General features: G+C 36.3%; 1 protein-coding gene across 2 annotated transcripts; it reads left to right on the top strand.

Moving 5' to 3' along the window:
* Positions 1-197: 197 nt before the first annotated feature.
* LOC105059926 (uncharacterized) lies at positions 198-12,118 on the top strand. Of its 2 annotated transcripts, XM_010943441.4 has the most exons (7): positions 201-560; positions 1,979-2,197; positions 4,804-4,890; positions 5,996-6,142; positions 8,519-8,545; positions 11,525-11,620; positions 11,706-12,118. In XM_010943441.4, the coding sequence occupies exons 1-7, from the start codon at positions 312-314 to the stop codon at positions 11,904-11,906; spliced, it is 1,026 nt and encodes a 341-aa protein (XP_010941743.1). In that variant the 5' UTR covers positions 201-311; the 3' UTR covers positions 11,907-12,118. The 2 variants fall into 2 exon arrangements, with proteins under 2 accessions (XP_029116252.1, XP_010941743.1); XM_029260419.2 differs by lacking the exon at positions 5,996-6,142 and having other exon boundaries at positions 198-560.
* The last annotated feature ends 8,002 nt before the right edge of the window (positions 12,119-20,120 follow it).

Below are 20,120 nucleotides of genomic sequence, written 5' to 3'. Positions count from 1 at the left end.
ACGGGTTGTGACTTCTAGAGTTTTATATTATTTTTCTTTTTGTATTTACATATTGTCTGTACTTAATCAGGATTTGATTTTGAACATTAACCCCATGGTCAACTTGTGTGGTTCAGATGGGAAGAACAAGTGATGTCGCTGATGTCACTTTCAGGGCTGATATCCAGTTAAGTCGTTTGCTTGTTTGCTGGGTAGTTGTGTGGTTGAGGTTTACCCTTTTTCTTGGAAGAGCGAAGAGATAAAAAAAAGTTCATTTGTTTCAACAAAATTACTCTGGCTGTCTTCTAAGATGTCTGATTTGTGAAAAGGAGATGGGTTTGGTGATCTGTTACAGTGGTGTGTCGCTGCATGTTAGGCTGAGGGTGCTGACAGTCAGAGCTGTGAATTCCTCTGAATCATCTCTAGATTCTCTCACTCTGAAGTCTGGTGGTTCACGGTTACAAGACCTACAACAAGTTGATGAGTTGCTGAGAAAGGGCAATGAGAGGGGAGCTCTCTCCCTTGTCAAGGATTTGCAAGGAAAGCCTGGGGGTCTTCGGTGCTTTGGAGCAGCAAGGCAGGTTGTTCATTTGGATATTTTCTCCTTTGTATGGTGCTTTTTCCTATAGAGTGTGCCAGGGTTTGTTTTGATGAATGTACCTGCATCTCATGTTGTTTTAATTGTATGTGGTGTTTTCTGGTCAATTAAACCTGGACAATTGTCTAGTTAATTTTATGTTAGTTATGTGATGCTTCTGTAGTGCATCCAACTCATTCAAGGCTAATTGTAAATTTAAAAAACATGCTGTCTGTCTAGTTTGATTTAGGTGGGGCAAATCCAGGGATACTGAATACAGAATATGCTTCTTCTACAGGTGTACATAGGAAGCTAATGCTTGCCTGAAATATGTAGTACAATAATATTGTGATGCTATATAACTTTTCTCCCCTTAATAAAAATATTTGGTTTGCAACACAATTATGGGTCTCCAGGTATTAAAATTCTGAATTACATGGTTGTTTCTTACAGAAAACAACAAATATTACTAATTCCTTGATATTGCTGAGTTTCTACCTATGATTAAGGCACATAGTTTGCACTCTATATTAGACTATGGAAATATAATGCGCATATTGTCCATGAGATTCACATTTCAAGATGGGTAAATGATTGAGTTTGTTGTCATATATCACTTCATGGCAGTATTTCCGAGGAAAATTATTGATGCACCTTTTATATAGCGATATGAACAAATAAAAGGTGGTCTATGCATACAATCAAGAGATACATTAGGTATAATGTGCCAGTGAGGCTGAGTATGGTAGGTTACAACAAGGTTTAGCATTCACTAGTTATAATATTCTTGGATTTTTTGTGCCTGTAATGGCCCAAATTGTGCTGTCAGTTTCCATGGTTACCAACCATACACCATATAGTCTGAAGTACAGATAGGTTGCTCTTTAATTGAATGATTCTTCCAGGCAAATAGTTGGGGATTAGCTTGAGTTTTAAGAAGGTCAAGTAGGTGCATCTCAATAATTCTTTTGATACTCATGGGACAACCATACTTGAATTTTGTTTGTCTTGAAAATTGCTAATCTTGGAACTCTAGTTTTTATCCATTGGACGTTCGATATCAAATGATATTTAGCTCCCCATTTGTCACTGTTATGACATGTTTATTCATTTTTAACCTTCATATGTTTTTTGAGAGCTTTGTATTTTAAATACTCCTCTTGTTGGCTATTTTCCAGGTTGATGCTGCAAAGCAATTGCAGAATGTAAAACTGCTCTTAATTGTGACACTCCAAACAAAAACTGCTCTAATGTGCAAACACTCATATTCTGCTTCATGTTGAAGTTTTCATAAATACCCATCTGTTGTGATGATTATCTACCTCATATATACATATAGATAATTCTTTCTCTCTTTATTTATTTAAATCAGGGCAATTGTTTAGCTTTTCCTTGTTTAATGTGTGAAATTTGTGCTGTTAGGTGCCACAAAGACTCTATAGCTTGGATGAGTTGAAGCTAAATGGAATTGACACTGCTGCTTTTTTGTCTCCTATTGATATAACTTTGGGTTCGATAGAGAGAAATCTTCAACTTGCTGCAGTCCTGGGAGGCTTTGCTGCATGGCGTGCTTTTGGTTTTTCTCAACTACAAATGTTGTACCTTTCCTTAGGTTTACTGTTTCTATGGACGTTAGATTTGGTGAGTTAATATCTCCTGTTTTACTGAACTGCATTTTCCATTGCCCGGATTAATAGAACTTATTGTTAGATTAAGTTATGCTAGGGGAAAATGTATACATTCAAATGTGCATTTATTTTTGGGGTTGATAATAGTTTATTCAGATCTTTGCCTCTGATTTAATGATACAGATTCAGTAAAGACAAATTCAGTGTGCATAAGTTTTATAACTTAATGTTTTTGATATCCAAAAATTTCTAAAATTAGCTGTTGTTAGTCTCACTTTTGTTGTGCAAATGTTAATATTTGCTTCATGCTTATAAGCTTTTGTAGCAAGGAAGCATCAAGAAAATTTACATGCAGATATATCTTCTTCATTATTACTTCTCAGACAGAAAATCTCTTCTGATTTTTCTTCTCTCTAAAATTTCCTTATTTGATCTAGAAATCACAATTTTGCATGTTGAGTAATTAAACAAATATAAAAGTGGACTAATTTGAGCAACATGAACTTGAAAAATACTTCAATGAAAGAAATAAATGATGAAAATAGTCATTTTACCATTTAGCTCTGTAATTTTGGACAAAAGGAAAGCTAGTGTCAATCAACAGAAGAAAAGAAAATAAACCAAAGGATTTTCTCTTGTTTGGATGAACCAGGAGAACTGCAGAAAAAGTTGTTCATATTTCAGCTGGCAATCTTGACCCACTTGCTTTCTGTCGGGGAAGAAAAAAATTAGTCTTTGAGAACATTAAATCTTCTTCCTTTTTTCTTTCCCCTAATTTTCTTTTTTGCACCAAAACAGAAAAAGAAGAATTTCTTTTCATCAGTTTCTTTGCAAGTAAATACTAAATAGGGTATTCTCTATCTTGGAAAAAAAGAAAAAATGAAGCTGTGTTTGCAGAACCGTTGAAGAGTTTAAGTCCCGTTTGCCTATTCAACCTTTTTCTTTCCTGTTATGGTTCCCGTATATTTTTAGGATTGTGTACTTCCATTTTGCACAAATCACCTTGTTACACTGTACTATCTATAGTATGCCCTTGTCTTTAGATGATGTCCAGATGATCCATTTCCTATTCTTCTATATTTGACTTATCCTGGTGTGTCATTTACTTATTTCCCAATCTTTTTGGCTACCTATAGATTTGTGTTGTCATTTTTTAGAAACCTTACCACTCTACTTTTCATCCATTTTGTATTGCTATTTGTTGAATTGCTTTGAGAGTACATCATTGAATATTCCTTCACCAGCCTGAATAAAGATTCTGATGGACATTGTGCCACTATTTTCTTGAGATTCTCTAGTGATTCATGCTACTATGCTAGGCTTCTTTTTTCTTTTCCATTATCAGCATTAGCATTAAGGTTGTTCTATTATGACCTAAATGTCATGGGTTTGAAAACATAGAAACAACCTCTCTGCATGCAGGGGTAAGGCTGCATGCATCTAACCCCTGCAAACTTGCAATAGTTGGAGCCTCGTGTGCTATATTGTCATTTTATTTCTCGTTGTCAAACTTGGATCTTCTTTTAATAAGCAAGCAGCTATAACTGAGGCATGGGGATGCTGGTATCCTGACCTAAATTATGGAGTGACTATTATCTAACTAATCATGTAATGGCATACGACTTTACATAACAGCTGGACAGAAGATATTATATGAATTCTTCAATCCTGTAGAAGCACCCCAGTTTTTCCTAGCGTATGTCCAATGTGGGACTAAATATTAGCACCACACAGATCCTCATATACGAATTCAAGATGCCACTGCACATCAGAAATATGTGTGAGGATCTGTGCAGTTGCGTATTTAGTCCGACATCGATTGTACACCAGGGAAATCTTAGGCACTTCCATTTGAGGCCAAGGAACCCAAATATCATCTTCTAGCTACCTTCTTTGCTGAGGTCTTTGGTCGTTACAAATGGTATTAGAGCAGACCCAATTTATGGCCCATGCGTGATGAGGTGACATTGCATCATAGGCCCTTTTGTGGCTAAGGCCGAGCTGGTTGTGTTTATTGTGATTGGATATTTTTGATTGGACACTTAGCTTGGCAAGAACGTGATGGCTTAAACAGATGGAGTATGTGAGGACCTGTGGGTCTTGTGTTTAGTCTCACATTGATTGTATGATGGGGAGATTTTGGTTACTTCTACAGAGCCAAGGAACCCAAGAAGTACCTTCTGACTTGCTTTTTTGGTTGAGTCCTAGGTCATTACAAATTAACTAGTGTTGGGTGTATAGCTTTTATGCAAGTGAATTCACCATGAATGTAGGACAAATGGATAATGGTGACTTGTATGTTGTTCTATATGTTTCGGTGCAAGTCAACTAAATAGCAACATCTTCTACTCTATGTAAACCAAGGGATGAACGATATATGGAGGTCATGAATGTAACAAGACCAAGCAAAAGAGAGCATTCATTAGATGACCCAAGAAGGAAACAATTAAGCCAAGGCTATATCTCAATGGGGATATTTTTAGGATGATGGTTTCCTATCTTGTTGAGGGGAGTTGGACTTTGTATTGTCTTTTCAAGCCTTTTTCCTTGCTAAAGTTCCTTTTTAGAAGCTTAAATCTATTTCTTTGTTTTGGCTTCTTTCTGATTGAGATCTCTTAGGCGTCTTTTGATGGAGGAATGAGGAACTTGGTGCTGGATACGATTGGTCACAATCTGAGTGAAAAATATCACAACAGGGTTATTCAGGTTAGTCATGTTATGCATTGAGCATTCTTTATTCAAATATTCCTCATTGTGTATTTCCCCTGTTGTTATGAAGAAAAGCATGAGTGTGAGAATTATTTTTTTCTTAATTTAGTCCCAATTGAATTGGCATGAATTTAATTGCAAGAATAGGAGATGCTCTAGTCATGCTTAGTTCATAATGATTATTAACTGGCAACCAATCATAATGTTTTAATCAGATGGTCTCCAAAACGGTCCTGAAAGGTCTGAACTTTTGCCCACATGCACTTAGTAATCAAATTAAATTATATGTTTGAAACAAGGTCTGCAGAACCGGTACCGGTGGCTGGATCAGTCGGCCGGCGGTACGGTTTGGCACGCCTTCGTTCCGTTCCGAACTGAGGCGAACCGATGAAGGAAAATAAAGCCGAACCGGAGAAGAAAAAGAGAGAAAGAGAGAGAAATAGAGAGAGAGAGAGAGGGAGGAAGAAAAAAAAAGAGGGAGGGGGTCCGTCGGAGGGCCTTCGATGGGCCGCCGTGGCCGTCGGGCGGCGTAAACGCCTCCCGCGGCTCCGTGCGTGGAGCAGGGGCGATCCGCCCCTGTTTCCTGTTTTTTTTTTTTAAATATTTTTCAAAATGAAGCCGACATGTTGTTTGCCAGCTTCACTTAAAAAAAAACGTTTTTCAAAATGAAGCCGGCATGTCGTTTGCCGGATTCACTTAAGTGAAGCCGGCAAACCCCATGTCGGCTTCATTTTGAAAAATATTTTTTTTAAAAAAAATGAGAAACAGGGGCGGATCGTCCCTGCTCCACGCGTGGAGCCGCAGGAGGCATTTACGCCGCCCGACGGCCACGGCGGTCCTCCGAAGGCCCTCCGACAGCCCCTCCGGCAAACCTTCCTCTTTTTCTTCCTCTCTTTTTCTCTTCCTCTCTTTTCCTCTTTTTCTCTCCTTTCTTCCCCATGCGCCGTTTTGCATGCCGGAACTGTCTCGGTTTCCCGTCGGGACGGTTCGGCACGCCCCGTACCGGGCGGTTCGGCCCGGTACGGCATTTCTTGGTTTTAAATATGTTCATTGGAGCTAGTTGTTTTCAGGAACTAATGTTCCAAGGATGGGTACTTTGCAGCATGAAGCTGGTCATTTCTTGATAGCCTACTTGCTTGGAATCCTTCCAAAGGGATACACATTATCAAGTTTGGAAGCCTTAATGAAAGAAGGATCACTCAATGTGCAAGCCGGAACGTCTTTTGTGGATTTTGAATTTATTGATGAAGTAAGTTTGTTTTCTATTTACTTGTTCTGTTTTCTTACCGTTCTAGATTTGACATGTGCCACTGCCTTCATGCTATTGACATCATTAAATTAGGAACCTGAAGATTGCCTTGGCTTTTTTTTTTTTTTTTGCTCCATCCAATGTTAAAAGGTTATTACTTTTCAAAAATTTTCTTAAAATCTTTTCTTGAAATTCTTCCTGCTTGTCTTAAATTCCTGAAGCATGGTTATCATGATCTGTGACCTCTTTGCCATATCATTTTGTTTATGTTGTGCTTTAAAATGCCAAATATGTGCACTAACCTGGATGCTTGTGCCATATTGGTGGTATGTTTTATAGCTTGTGAGAAAGCTAGATGCTTTATAATTTTGTTCTGTATAATGGGGGCAATCCTTATCAATCTCTTTTTATCAATACTGTAAGGTGAATATGCCAAGCATTGTGTGCTTACTCATTGTATCAAACAAGATCTGCCGTACTGGCCGGTACTGTACCATATTGGATGTATCATATTATGTTGGTATAGAACCGGTACATAGTCTTGTATTGTATCGACACTTGGTACATCTCGCTATTTTATACCGTAGTGTACCGACGCTGTTACAGAATAGTACTGGTATGGGTCCGGTACCAAATATGCTATCATTGATCTTTTCAATATAGTATGTTGTTGGATTGTAGGGTGGCTATAGGTTGTCTCTTTGACCTGTTTCTCAATGTGTGCTAGTACTATTAACCTCACAATACTCTTGAGATAGTGCATGGTGCTGGAATAATTCATGTGGAAGGAAAAGGTCAACTATATTTTGGTTGCTTAACAATATAATACTGTGCCCCATGTGCTGAAGGGCCAATGATCATTGCAATTGCTAGATGAGCAGCATACAATTGCTTGGCTTGGTACTCCATGTGACTAAAGCTGAAACATTTTTATTGGTCATTTGTAGCTGTGCGGGTGCTCTTGTTGCACATTCTGTTTGTGTGTGAGACCCTCCCACCACTGTGGGGCCTGGGGAAGGTTAGATATATGCACTGTTACGTCTGTGTTTAGAGAGGCCGTTTCTGTGATTTGAACTTATGATGCGTAGACTACAATGGAGCATCCTTGCTGTTGCACCAAGGCTCACTTTCTATTTAAACATTAAAAAAAAAAATTTAATACCTAAACATTTAAGGATTTCTTATCTATATCTCTTTGCAGAACTTTGATTTTTTTTTTTTTTGGGTAAGAGCAGAACTTTGACTTGAAACATGGTTCAATAACTAGAATTTCAGACCCTCTTAAATTTGGTGCAAATATGGAAGCTTTTAACAAATGGATGGGGATGCACTATGTCGGCATTATTTAAATGAATGTTGTTCAATAGTTTGATGCCATATCGAAACCGTCAAATGTTCTTAAAAACTTTATGACTATCACTGGTTAACATTTTGCTAGTTATATAAAGGGAATATTAGAGGGTTATTTCGGTGGGGGAGACTGGCTTTAGAGCCAACATGAGGTGGATGCTAGGCCTATCATGTGTGGCCTGAGAAAACCATTTCTTATTCTGCTTTTTTGTTAACTTCAGGAGCCCCTCGTGGAGTTTGACAATGCAAGTCAATTCATATGAATGCAATTACTGCACTGACCAGATTTATGCTAACAGTAGGCTAGTGCTTCTCCCATTAGACTACGAAGTATGAACAGTATGCAGTTATGTACTATTTCCAAAAATTGTCGGTTACAGTTCTTAAAATGTTTATTACAAATTAGAAAAGTTTCAGTTTACATGCAGTCATGCATGTGAATGAAAATACAAGTTTGTATTAGAGTAGTTTTTCCCCCCTTCTCTCCTCTGGGTTATCATATCGGAATATTTAACAAAAAGCTACATTATATAGATCCAAACCAAGTGCACAGCTTTATGAATAACCTAAATAATCCTGTATGTTATTTGTGAGACACAGCTGCAGCTTCTGGTTATGCTCTAGCATGCATTGGTCGAAGTGCCAAGGAGCATATTTCCCTCCTGAATATTGTACAAAAGAAGTTGCACTTGAGTCCTATATGCAACTGCATTCAGATGCAGCATAAGATGATGCTAAAGAACACCTTAAATAATTCATTTTCTTGTTTAAAACTATAATTTACACTACCAATGCGGTTTTCTGCATGTATATCATCTTTGGAGTTCTCTGAGAATATAAGTTTGCTTCCGAGGAGGTTTTTGTGTCAGAATACTGCCATAAGCAGTTACAATAGTCTTAGAAGTTGAATTTAAGGACAAAGTGATGGCATATCCTGAAAATAATGATTACTTTTTTGGTTCAACTATTGTCTGATGTGCTACTCTTGTTTTAGGCTTTTATCTATTCTTTTTGTATTCTTTGCAGGTTGTCACGGGAAAAGTAACTGCAAAGGTGAGACTCCTTTCCTCTGTTATAACACTGGTTTGTTTCAAAGAAGAGATCGTACTAAAGCTGTTGCGGAGTTGTCATTGATGATATTCTTTTTTTCTGAGTTTGTTTTTTTCATATTGCTTATTCAGAATACATGCATCTATGCATGTGCGCACGCACACACACACACAGACACACACATACCAATACAATCCTGTTCTTTAGGTCATTCTGCTTTTGTCTCTGCGAATATCTGTTAGAGCTAAAATTGCAGATGCCTAAAAGGATACATGCACATGGTTGCACCATCTTGAAAACAAACTTACAAGCTGCATTGTGAACTGATAAAGTAAGGTTGCCGAGCAGATATAATAATCTTTGAAAACCAATCTTGTGACTAAATTGGCTCTGTATAAGTTTTTGGTATTTTTATTGTGGTTTTGATGTATTGTATTTGATATTTGATTGGCATCTCTACATAAAAAAAAAAAAGAATGCATGCTTTGTGGCATACAGATTCGTATATATTATTACTGGATATTGTCATGTGCTGTGCGTGTGACTATTCCTTGACACTGTCAGCATGAATGGTTCATGTGGAAGGTAATATGGACGGTTGTGATCTTCCAATTTGATTGAAGATTTCCATTATTATTCATCTTTTTCAATATTTTTTGTACTGTCTTTATCTTGTTTCATTCCCTTGCAAATAAATACTAAATTATGTGGAGTATATTTATTAGATATAATGATTATTAGTTGGGTGAAGTATTTGGTTTTGTTTTAATCACGTGCATTGTTGATTGTGAAGAAGGAATGTGGAGACAGACATAACTCAGGTCTTTCTGTCTAATTAGAGGACTCAACCGGCACTAATCTTTTAGTATTCCTGTCTCTCTCTCTCTCTCTCTGTGACTATCTCTCTCTTCTCTCTCTCTCTTTTTTTTAAGATTAATTAGACAGGTGGCATCTCTGCTACAGTTCTCTGTATAACAGAAGCTAATATGGGGGTGTCACGGGTCCAATGAGTTGCCCTTCTTCTAATACACACTAAAGCTTCAGACCAGAAGACTCAACAAACATTAATCTTTTAGTTGTTTCATTCTCTTGCCAAAGCAAAAAGGATGTTACTCCAGTTCCTCTTTCTGATTTTGATTCCTCCTCCCTTTCATAATGGTAGAGCAGTTGGTTAGTGGGTCTGCTGATTTTATGTCATGAGAATGAACTGCGTTAGTTTTTGTCGAGGATTTGGATCTGGACCATAATATGTGTAAATTTGGACTTAGTTTGATCGGAGTTATACTTTTATATGACATCTTGTAGTTTTTTTAATGAGGTCCACCCATGTTTTTTGGTTCTGTCCAATTTTGCCCAATCTACTTATGTTGTGATTTTATTTTATTTTTAAACTGGGTAATGCCCAATCTACTTACATTTAGAGGATAGGACAAGCGACTTCAGGGAGGTCACACACAGAGAGAGAGAGAGAGAGAGAGAGAGAGAGGGAGGAGGGGGGTGGGGGGTGTGGAGCGTGGGATAGGGGGGAAAGATGGGAGCAACTTGAGAAATAATAAGTGTGAGGGTATATTTAACCTAGTTAGCAATAAAGAGCAAAGAAACTTCTGCTGAATCAGAGCTTTATTCCTTCATGCTGGCCAGCTAATGTAGATCTCAGCTTGTTTATTAGCTTAGATTAAAGCCTGTGCTCATCTTGTTTACTAAACAAAGGAGCTTGATTGGCATGCTATTTAACTGAGGCCAGATTGTTGATAAACTAGGTTCACCTGCAGCCCTGCCCATAGGTCAAAAACAACTTGTGCCTCTAATTAACACATCCCATAATCATCATTCACATTATGCCAATTTCAAGAATTTGGCACGTCAACTTATTATTTCATGAAATATGAAGGTTGAATAAACACACATATAGAACCTTATCTCTTTAAAATGATGGTTGTCAGTTATGATTTAATGGACTCCTTATTGGATGTAAATATATTGGTAAACATAAATGAAATGCATCCTGTGTACAATTGATGTCTTTATAAACAATCCTGGAGTTACTGTTTCTGTTGTATTGATGTGACTATAAACTATCCCATGATAATTGTGTATGTTATCTTGATTTAGCTTTACAGATGGATGTGAAGGTAGGAAAAACATATTTCTAATATAATGAGCTCGATGAATTAGGTGATGTGCTTTTGGAAGGATGTGTGACAGCTGCATGCTTGCAAGACTAGGGGGAGAAATGTTGTGAAACCTATGTATGACCATAAATTGTTGTATGGATGGTGGTATCAGATTGTGATGATGGTGCATGTGCACAAGAAAAACACAGTTAAGGTTGAAAGTTGTAATGGATTTACACAAATAGAAAGGATAAAGTCATAGTAATAGGAAGAAAAGTGGATGGATGCCTTGATATAGAGGACAGCTAGAGCTTACTGGAAGCTCATATAAGTCGAACATATAGTGGGTAAAAATCATGGGAAACTGGGCCAGTTATTCTGGAATAAAGATTGGAGGATACCCTTATTTGAGGATAATTAATGAAAGTGTGTGAGCGAATGGGAGTGGACAGGGATTGTGGAAAGCAATAACTTTTCAGGGATGATCTACAAAGACTGGCCTGGAAAGGTCGGATAAATTATTTAATTGTGGTTATGATGATCAATATACATTGCTAGATCACTAGAGATACTGCAAATATCCCCATCATTTTGTTCATTGAAATTGTTTCTCAAGTTCAAGCAAGGACGCGGAAACTTGCTTTTGTTCCATAAAAACCAAATATTTTTTAAGTTGATCATGACCTTTCATGTTCACGTAGGGTTCATCCACTACTGCCCCACCCAACTTTGTAAGGGATGCCACCAGTTAAGGTCATCTCATAAACACCTTCTCTGAGCTAACAAATTAACAGGTTCTGAAGCATATATCAACCTGTTTGCAATTAGTTTCTTTGAATGGTACCTCATCTGAACTGCTTTTTAGCAGATGTTGAACAGGTTCTCATGCATCGCTCTGGCTGGAGTGGCGACGGAGTACCTTCTATTTGGATATTCTGAAGGTGGACTTTCAGACATTGGTCAGGTCAGTTCAAAAATTCAAACAAAAATGTATTCACTGCGAACTGGTTCTGACTCTCTTCATCCCTCCCTCCCAATGCCGGAAACAGTTGGATAAGTTACTTAAAAGCCTGGGGTTCACACAGAAGAAAGCGGATTCTCAGGTGAGATGGGCCGTGCTGAATACCATTTTAATACTGCGTCGTCATGAAAGAGCTAGATCACAGTTAGCAGAGGCCATGTCTTCTGGTAAATCGGTGGGGTCTTGCATTGACACAATAGAAAGAAGCATAGATGATGCAGATGTTTGATATAAAAAAAAAGTTGGAGAAACATGCTATGATAGAACTGAGAATGGCTAAACATTGTTTATCTTTGATGTTTAAAGTTTTTTTTTTTTTTGTTAGGGGTAGATTTAGTAAATTGCACTTGTAGATAGAAGACCTCCAAGATGCCACACAGAAGGGGAAAAAACTGTAATTTGATTGCTTAAATTTTCAAATGTTGCTTTCCTCGTTGGATTCGTGGAGCTTCTCAAAAAGAAAGAAACAAAAAAACGAAATATGTTGGATGTTCTATCAAATTTTTTGGATGTCAAAAAATTTGTATGCATACCTGTAAAACATTCTTCTGGTAACAAAAGATGATGAAAAATAAAAAGGCACATTGGAAAAGATGGATTCCTTTAACAGGATCAGGCCTGAGAGTGGAAAACATTGTTATATTGGTACCTTCCTCCACAGATCAGGTCACACTTAATTGCAGGGTTAAAATTCCATGGCCGTATCGCATGTCAAGCACAAGAATCTCAAGATCTGACAAAAAATATATATAAAAAATTACTTGATTGTATCTTCTTTCTGAAGGGAAGCCGGGAGTTAGATCGATTTAAAGCAAATAGTAATGCTAATTTCTGGTGAAGTCGCTAGCACAGCAATGGATTTAACTTCTGTTGTTGTAAATTCAATGAATTGTACCACCAGAACTTTGATACGTGCCCATGTTTAGGAGATAATTTAGTCTGCAACGCTTGTGCTTTATTAGAGTCTTGGTCTTGTGACTTATTTGCGCCAAATTTATTTATTAATTTTAGGAGTTTATGGTTGACATCCCTTGGTCATTATTAGAAAATTTCTTTTCAACTTTGGAACAAAAGATTTAGGTGGAAATTGGATTGGAAGTGGAGTTGACACCCAAGCCACCACTTAATTTCTTTGAAACTTGCCGGGGAATACGAGATACACCTGGGCTTTGGTTAAAGAAATTTCTTCTATGCAGTTTTAGATTTGTATCCGACTGAAAGAGTGACTAAAATCAAAACAAATAAGATTTGACTAAAAAAGTGGACTTGCCTCATGTGATTAGTTATCAATCAAGTAGAAGCTCGCAAGGGGCTGATTATGAAGTCTGCAATACTTAAAAGGGTAATGATAAAAATGCAAACACTTTCTTCAGCCTCAGTTCTCAGTTGTTCTAGTGACCTGCACTACATATCAAGAAGGTAAAATGAATTGGACTAACTTTAATACTCCTCTTAAATCAAGATTTTCATCTCAGACCAAGATATTGGCCCTTGTAAGAGTGTTACAATAAGAAATTCCACTTTTAGCATGGTAAAAGTTCAGTTGGATATTGCAACTAATAATTCAGCCATTGTTTATTGTATCACTTTTTATGAATCACAATGATGTCTTTGTATCTCATTGCATCATGAACTTTTGTGATTGGATAGGCTCTTCCTAGCATTACTTTGAACCTTGTTATCTCATCTGATATAAGCCAACATATTGCAAGCTTGGCTGATATGACATCATATATCAGCTAAGGTGGATGAATCTAATATGTATCATTTTAAATCAGATTTTGATTATTTTTTCTTAAATCAAAATCTTGAAAGGCACTTAAGTTGACGTCGTTATATTGGCCAATATATTGATAACTTAGTTTTTATATAACATATGGTAGGATCATGCCGGCACTTATGTTATAGTACCCAAGAAAGGAATTTTATTCATCATTTTTTTCTCTCAAAAAATGAAAAAAAAAAGAAGAATTCAGGAAAGGATCAATGATTAGCCATTTTCGTTGATGGATATGTATGGGTTCGGTCCCTTCTCATCTTATTCTCATCCTAGTTCTAAAAAGGAAAAAGAAGAGCGCATTTGCATTTACAGTGAGGATGTGTAACCCTAAAAGACGGTGTGGACTGTTTCTAAGGGTGCATGGTTTATGTGATATCCCTCCATAATAACCATTTTTCCTGACAACCTCAGATGAGGCGCAATCGAAACTCCAAAGTTGAGATCTTGATCAAGAATCAAGTAAAATCCAGATCTGAACTGCACCAGCATATAAAGTTATCTCAATTCATCAACACAACAGCAATGTTAGTAGTAGACTAGTAGCAGTATTGGGCATTTCAAGACAATTTGGTACAGGCTAGAGGCAAATAGCCATGGAAATATTCATACTACCAGTGGCCCAGAGGGCTAGTGCAATAATCACCCTCACTACTGGATCAAAGCCCATTGAACCCCAGATTGTGATTATTATACTAGTAGGCTAGTGGCAATTGGTGTTCCCTTTTCCTTTTCTTCGAGGAAAAAAGAAAGGATGTAGAGAATAAGTAGGTAAAATTAAAACAAGCAAAATGGATACAAGAAGAAATTATACCCTACACTTATGTGGTCATCAATGCCGACAATCCAATCCGCTTGTTTTTGTAGACCCGATTCATCAACACAAGCGACTGTGATTATTCGCATGCATGGGGGGTAGAAAATAATTTCCAGGGCATGGGACACACAAATGCAGTCTAAAAAGGTGGTTACATCAATATCCACCAGCCAAAGTATCCATGGTTACAAACAGCAGCTAAGTAGCAATGGTATAATATTTCATGAACAATTATAGGCCTGTGGGAACCAATAAATTTCTAGGAGCTCAAGGACCTGCCTTTCCATGCTACACCAACCCCTCAAAACTGGATATCATCTTAACCATCACTAACTTTTGGACTAATTGTTCCCTCTAAAATTTTTGGAAGGCATATGGAGTTGCTAATAAAGAAATCCAAACTGAGGCCAGCCATTATTGCAGTCTCTAAGATTATCAGATTTGTTAAATATGGGCGGTAATCAATGGAATCCTTACGTTTTTAAGTCAGCCCACTTATGAATTGGGACTGGGATCTCCAGAATTCCATATCCAAATAATAAGCCCAAATCCAATCTTGATCAAAGCCTGAAAAACTGGCATAAGGTTATCCATCAAATCTCGAAATCATCAGAAAACTGCTGTTTTTAAAGTATTGCTCTTTCTTAGAAGATTATGAAGTCTGCGAAGTAGTAGTTAGGACAAGGCACTTATAATTCTTCTTCGACCTTTTTTTCCTTCATCCTCATTTTAATATTATTTCTACCGGCAAAAGTGCATGAGCTGCTCTTTTTGTTTCCATGCAACCTACAATGGAAGGGTAGGCTCGAGCCTCCTTCAAGACCTATGGAAAAATTTTAACATTTATCAAATTTGTTGTATAATTTGCTTTGTTTGGGTTGTTCAAATGGCCGAATTAGTTATTTTATTTCTTGAATATTTTACTACAGCAATTTGTGTGATGGCCCGGTCCGGCCCATCATTGAGTCGGCCCAGGTCCACAACCACCAAAAAAAAAAAAAAAAAAAAAACCCGATGAAGAAGACTTCGTTGGAAGTCTTCTTCCTCCGATCCCGTCGGAGACGAAGCCGATTCCGGGGAGGATTCGGCCTCCCCTCCGCTCTACTTGGAGGCACGAAACCCCCTCCGAGCAGACCATGACGAGCCGGGCTCTCTTCCTCTCTCTTTCTCCTAATTTTCGCCGGATCCCTTTTATTGTGTCCAGCAGAAATTGGGGCCGGAGACGCCACCGGAAACGAGGTAAAAGCCCCTGCCTTCCTTCTGTTTCTCTTCCCCTTCTTCCTGTGGCTTTGGGTGCCGTCGCCAGCCATCGGGTTAGCTGGAAATCGACTTAAGAAGACCTTCCTCCACTTCCCCTGTTTTTCGGTCCATTTTTTCCCTCTTTTTCCAGTCAGCGATGCCGTCGCCTCTTGATCCCGGACTCTTGGTCGAGTCCCATAGCCTCCCTACGACACTTCCCGATGAAGTCATGGCCGCCGGTGAACGGCCGTGGACCGAAAACTCAAAGAACGGCCTGGATCCCCTGTTTTTAGGCCTTTTTCCGTGATTTTCCACCGGCCGATCCTCACCGCCGGCCATTCGCTGCTCCACCGCCGTCGTCCGCTTTCTTAGACCCTTCTCTCTCTCTCCTCTCTCTCTCATGCCTTTCTCTATCCCCTCTCTCTATCTCTCTATTTGATCCACGAACCTTGTTACAAATTTAAGATGATATCGAAACCGCTTTGATATCCGTACAGTTTGTTTAATTATTTTAATTTTATTGAGTATTTTTTAAATTTATAATTGATGAAACATGCTGATTGATTTTGATCTTAATTCAATTCATATATCACGATTCTTTGATTGAGTTATTCAGATCTAATTCTTGACTAGGAGATCATGAATACATCAGCACCTGAATAGTCTAGTTGATTGACCACCAAATTTATAGTTTTTTTTTATGATTAAATTTATTAAATAAAAATTAATTATATTTTTTATATGTTAAATTAGTTCGATAAATTTGTCTAATAAAATTTGAAGGGATAGGACGAAAGAGGTAAATAACTCCGACATTTCTTACTTGTTTTCAAATTACCGGATGTTTTCGATGCTTTAGACTTTATGCAATATAAAAAAAATATTTGATATCGATGATTCTATATTTTCTTAAATTAAGGATCAAATATGTGATATTATATAAATCATGTATTGCCATAAAAAATATGATTTTATGGATATTCTAATATTAATGATTTGTTTATGAACTATGAACTATATATGAAAATCTATATAATTATTATGAAAACACTGATTTCATAATTGTTTCGATTTTGAACTTTGCAAAGTTGTTAAATATTTTTCAACTATTTATTTATGATATAAAAATATATTTTAAAAAAATATAATTTAAGAAGTATAACTATGAGATCTCAAATAGCTATATACGATTCCATCAGTAGATTATAGTAGTTGACATATGGCTCTCACCAGTGGCTTAAAGAAGCTCGGCATATGGCCCTCGCCAGCAGGTTATAGTAGTTTGGTATATGGCTTTTGCCAATAGGTTATAGTAATTGTATGATTTGATTACGATCTTATCATAGGTATGATAGTGACTTTAGCATTTAGTCTGAGAGAACCAGTGAGAATCATAATGTGATAAAATGATAGATAATTTATGATTTTATTTATAAAATTAACATAATTTATGAATTTATTTATGCTATATATAAAAAATTATATTTATAAAAATTATATGATTTACGTATGTGCAAACCCATGATTTATTTATAATATACTGTTATTATGAAAGTTTAATTTTACAATGATAATCATCTTATTTTAAAGATTTATTGGCGCATGTATAAACTTATGTTTGATTCGGATAAGATAGTATAAGATTTATTTACTGAGTTAATATAGCTCATACCTTTTTATTTGAATCGATGAAAGATCTAATTTTAAATTCTGCATAGCAAACATTTATAGTGGAAATATAATTTATTTGACGATTATGAATTAGTAGATAATTATTTATGAATTTTGAGATATAGATTTGATATTTGATTTTGGATACAAATATTTTGAACTAATCTTAATTTATTTATTTGATGAATGATGAAATTGAATCTCTTATTATTTATGATGAATTTTAATGGGTTATGATTGGTTCGTTTCATGTTATCAAAAATATTATATATTCATATTATATTTTTGATTTGAAACATGATAATTTATATTATATATTGCTATTATTGCCGCCTTATTGATCAAAACCCTGGCCATTGCACTCACAATTGTAAAACAAAAGGCAATGATGATCCTTTATGGTGCACTTGTGCCATTGCTGCTGTGTAGCCATGAATAGCCACCACCAAGAGATGGACAGCCAATTAAACAATGCACGCCAAATATGACACGGCCCCTGCTCGTGGACTCCTTGTTTGATTGCTGTCCATCTTCTGGTGGCGGCCATCCATGGGATCACGATTGCAGTGCAATCTTTGGTGCTATGTATGCATCCCAAAAAATCTATGCTCAAAAAAGATAATAATTCAGAAACTCTTTGATGGGGACCAAGAGAAAATGGAAAAAGGAAATGCGAGGCAATGACATCCAAAATTATAAATGAATTGATGCACACGGGAGAGAAATAAGTGAAAGGAGGATTAAATAATATCTAACATGTTTCGGAATGCTGGTCAAAACCGTTTTGCTTTCCCGTTTTGTTCATACATTTTCTGTTTTTGAACTACAGCATAACTGGGGATGGTCGCTTCCAAGAGCTTTTATCAGCTTCATAAGCTGGCGTTAAAAGCATCGTTACCTCATACCTTTCCACAGTGTCATATTACATAAGAATTTTACTTAAAATAATGCTCTTTAATTCAGTGCAAACCAAAGCTAACTATGAGTTTAATTCATACTCAATTTGAAGTTGCCTTCTACTTCAGTGAGTTAGATGATCATGGTGTAGTTTTATATCCTTTTTGATTGATAGAATTCTAAGAATTCTTCAAACTTTCTATCGGTAGAATCCTACAGATTCTTCAAACCTTCCATATTTACTTGCATACTTACCATGATTATTTAGTTGATTTGAGCACATATGCTAAATTTATTTTGTAAACATACTGAATTTGTATACATAATGTGTATATATTTACATTTAGTCACTATGTTCAATAAAATCAGGCCATTCTAATTATCTTTTCTTTATGGTATCAAAGCCTAGAGGTTCCTAGGTTTGTATTTCTTTTTACAATATATTTTCTTGCTTTTATTCTCATATATTCAAAAATATATTTACTCTCTATCCTGTCATATGGCCTCATTCATGTCAAATAATGAAATCTTTACCTCTTCTCCATGCTATCCACACTTATCTAATAATTCAGGTGTACTTTTAGTATCTTATTTTCTTGATAGTGATAGCTATTCTACTTGGAAACAAGCCATGGGAAATGCCCTTCTTGTTAGAAATAGATATTATTTTGGTCATGGATCCTTGTTAAAACCAACAGCCCCTCTCTTCGATGTCCAAGCTTAGAAAAAATGTAATTTCATGATTGTTTCATGAATTTTTAATTTTTTGTCAGGAGATCTTCACAATAATGCTGCTTATATTGACATAGTTTAAGAAATATAGAAGGATCTTGAAGAACGGTTCTCTCGAGCAAATGAGATCTGAATTTATCAACTTCGCCGTGACATTGCCTTACATGAATAAAGGCAACAATCTATCATGGCATCTTTACCACTCTTAAGGGTTACTAGAATAAGCTTGGAACCTACACAACAAATATGAACCTACAAATGTGGAACATCAAAAGAGCTTATCATCATAATTAAGCGTGAGAAAGTTCATCAACTTTTAATGGACTTGGATTATAATTTTGCCATCATTCATACGCAAATATTAATAATGGATCTTTTTGCTAAACAAAGCCTACTCCTTAATCCGTTAAGAAAAAGATAATGAGCATTGTCTTTTTTTAGCATGCCTTATGTTAAAGCGGCAGTGCTCAATATTGCCAAAGAGAGCTAATCTAATAGTGAGAAAAATATAAGCCAAAATAAAAAAAATTTCTTATACTTATTATGGGTTATCCAATTATACTAAAATGACTTGCTATAAACTTGTTGGCTATCTTTCAAATTGAGCATCACAAAGTGCAATTCTAATAAAGTTGTGCAGAACACCAAGCACCAAGAAAATAGGCTGCTACTCAAGTGTCTTATTATTATGTTGCTATTGCTATCACTAATGATATTTCTTGCATTACTGGTGAGGATGCTGAAGCCTTTCTTATGTTTGGGTTAGCTGTTAGCTAGTACAAACAACTCATAAGTCTCCTCAATCGAGATAAATAATCATTTTAAGCTAATTTTGCTGGTAAGAAATATTGCAACCATATTTTTTATAAATTTGATGATTGAGTTCTAGATAGCGGGTCTTCAGATCATATGATATCCAATCCCTCTAATATGACAAATATCATTGAGTGCCTGGATACCAAGCTTGTTAAACTATCTAATTGCACTTGTGTCCCAATCTCTCGTACCAGCAAAGTCCACTTATCATTTGATATACCTCTATATATTGCTTGTGCATTCCAAATATTTACTTCAATCTATTATCAGGGAGCAAACTAACCAACATCTTGAATTATGATGTTCTATTTTTTCCAACTTTTTATATAATTTAGGATCTTATCTTGAAGACGCTGATTAGAGTGGGAGAGATGCATGATAGTGTGTATCACTTTATTCAACTACTTGCTAAAAGAGCATCATCGATAGCATGCATATTATCATTTTTTTTTCATTATGGTACTTACGATTTGGTTATCTTTTGTCAGTCTGTT

The sequence above is a fragment of the Elaeis guineensis genome, chromosome 10, assembly GCF_000442705.2.
Source record: "Elaeis guineensis isolate ETL-2024a chromosome 10, EG11, whole genome shotgun sequence".
Taxonomy (NCBI): domain Eukaryota; kingdom Viridiplantae; phylum Streptophyta; class Magnoliopsida; order Arecales; family Arecaceae; genus Elaeis; species Elaeis guineensis.
This window is presented reverse-complemented; position numbering and strand designations above follow the sequence as displayed.

Coding starts and splice junctions, on each gene's coding strand:
- LOC105059926 (XM_010943441.4), top strand. CDS start 312: ATGGGTTTGGTGATCTGTTACAGTGGTGTGTCGCTGCATGTTAGGCTG. Junction 2,198..4,803: donor TTCTATGGACGTTAGATTTG/GTGAGTTAATAT, acceptor GAGATCTCTTAG/GCGTCTTTTGATGGAGGAAT. Junction 11,621..11,705: donor GACTTTCAGACATTGGTCAG/GTCAGTTCAAAA, acceptor TGCCGGAAACAG/TTGGATAAGTTACTTAAAAG.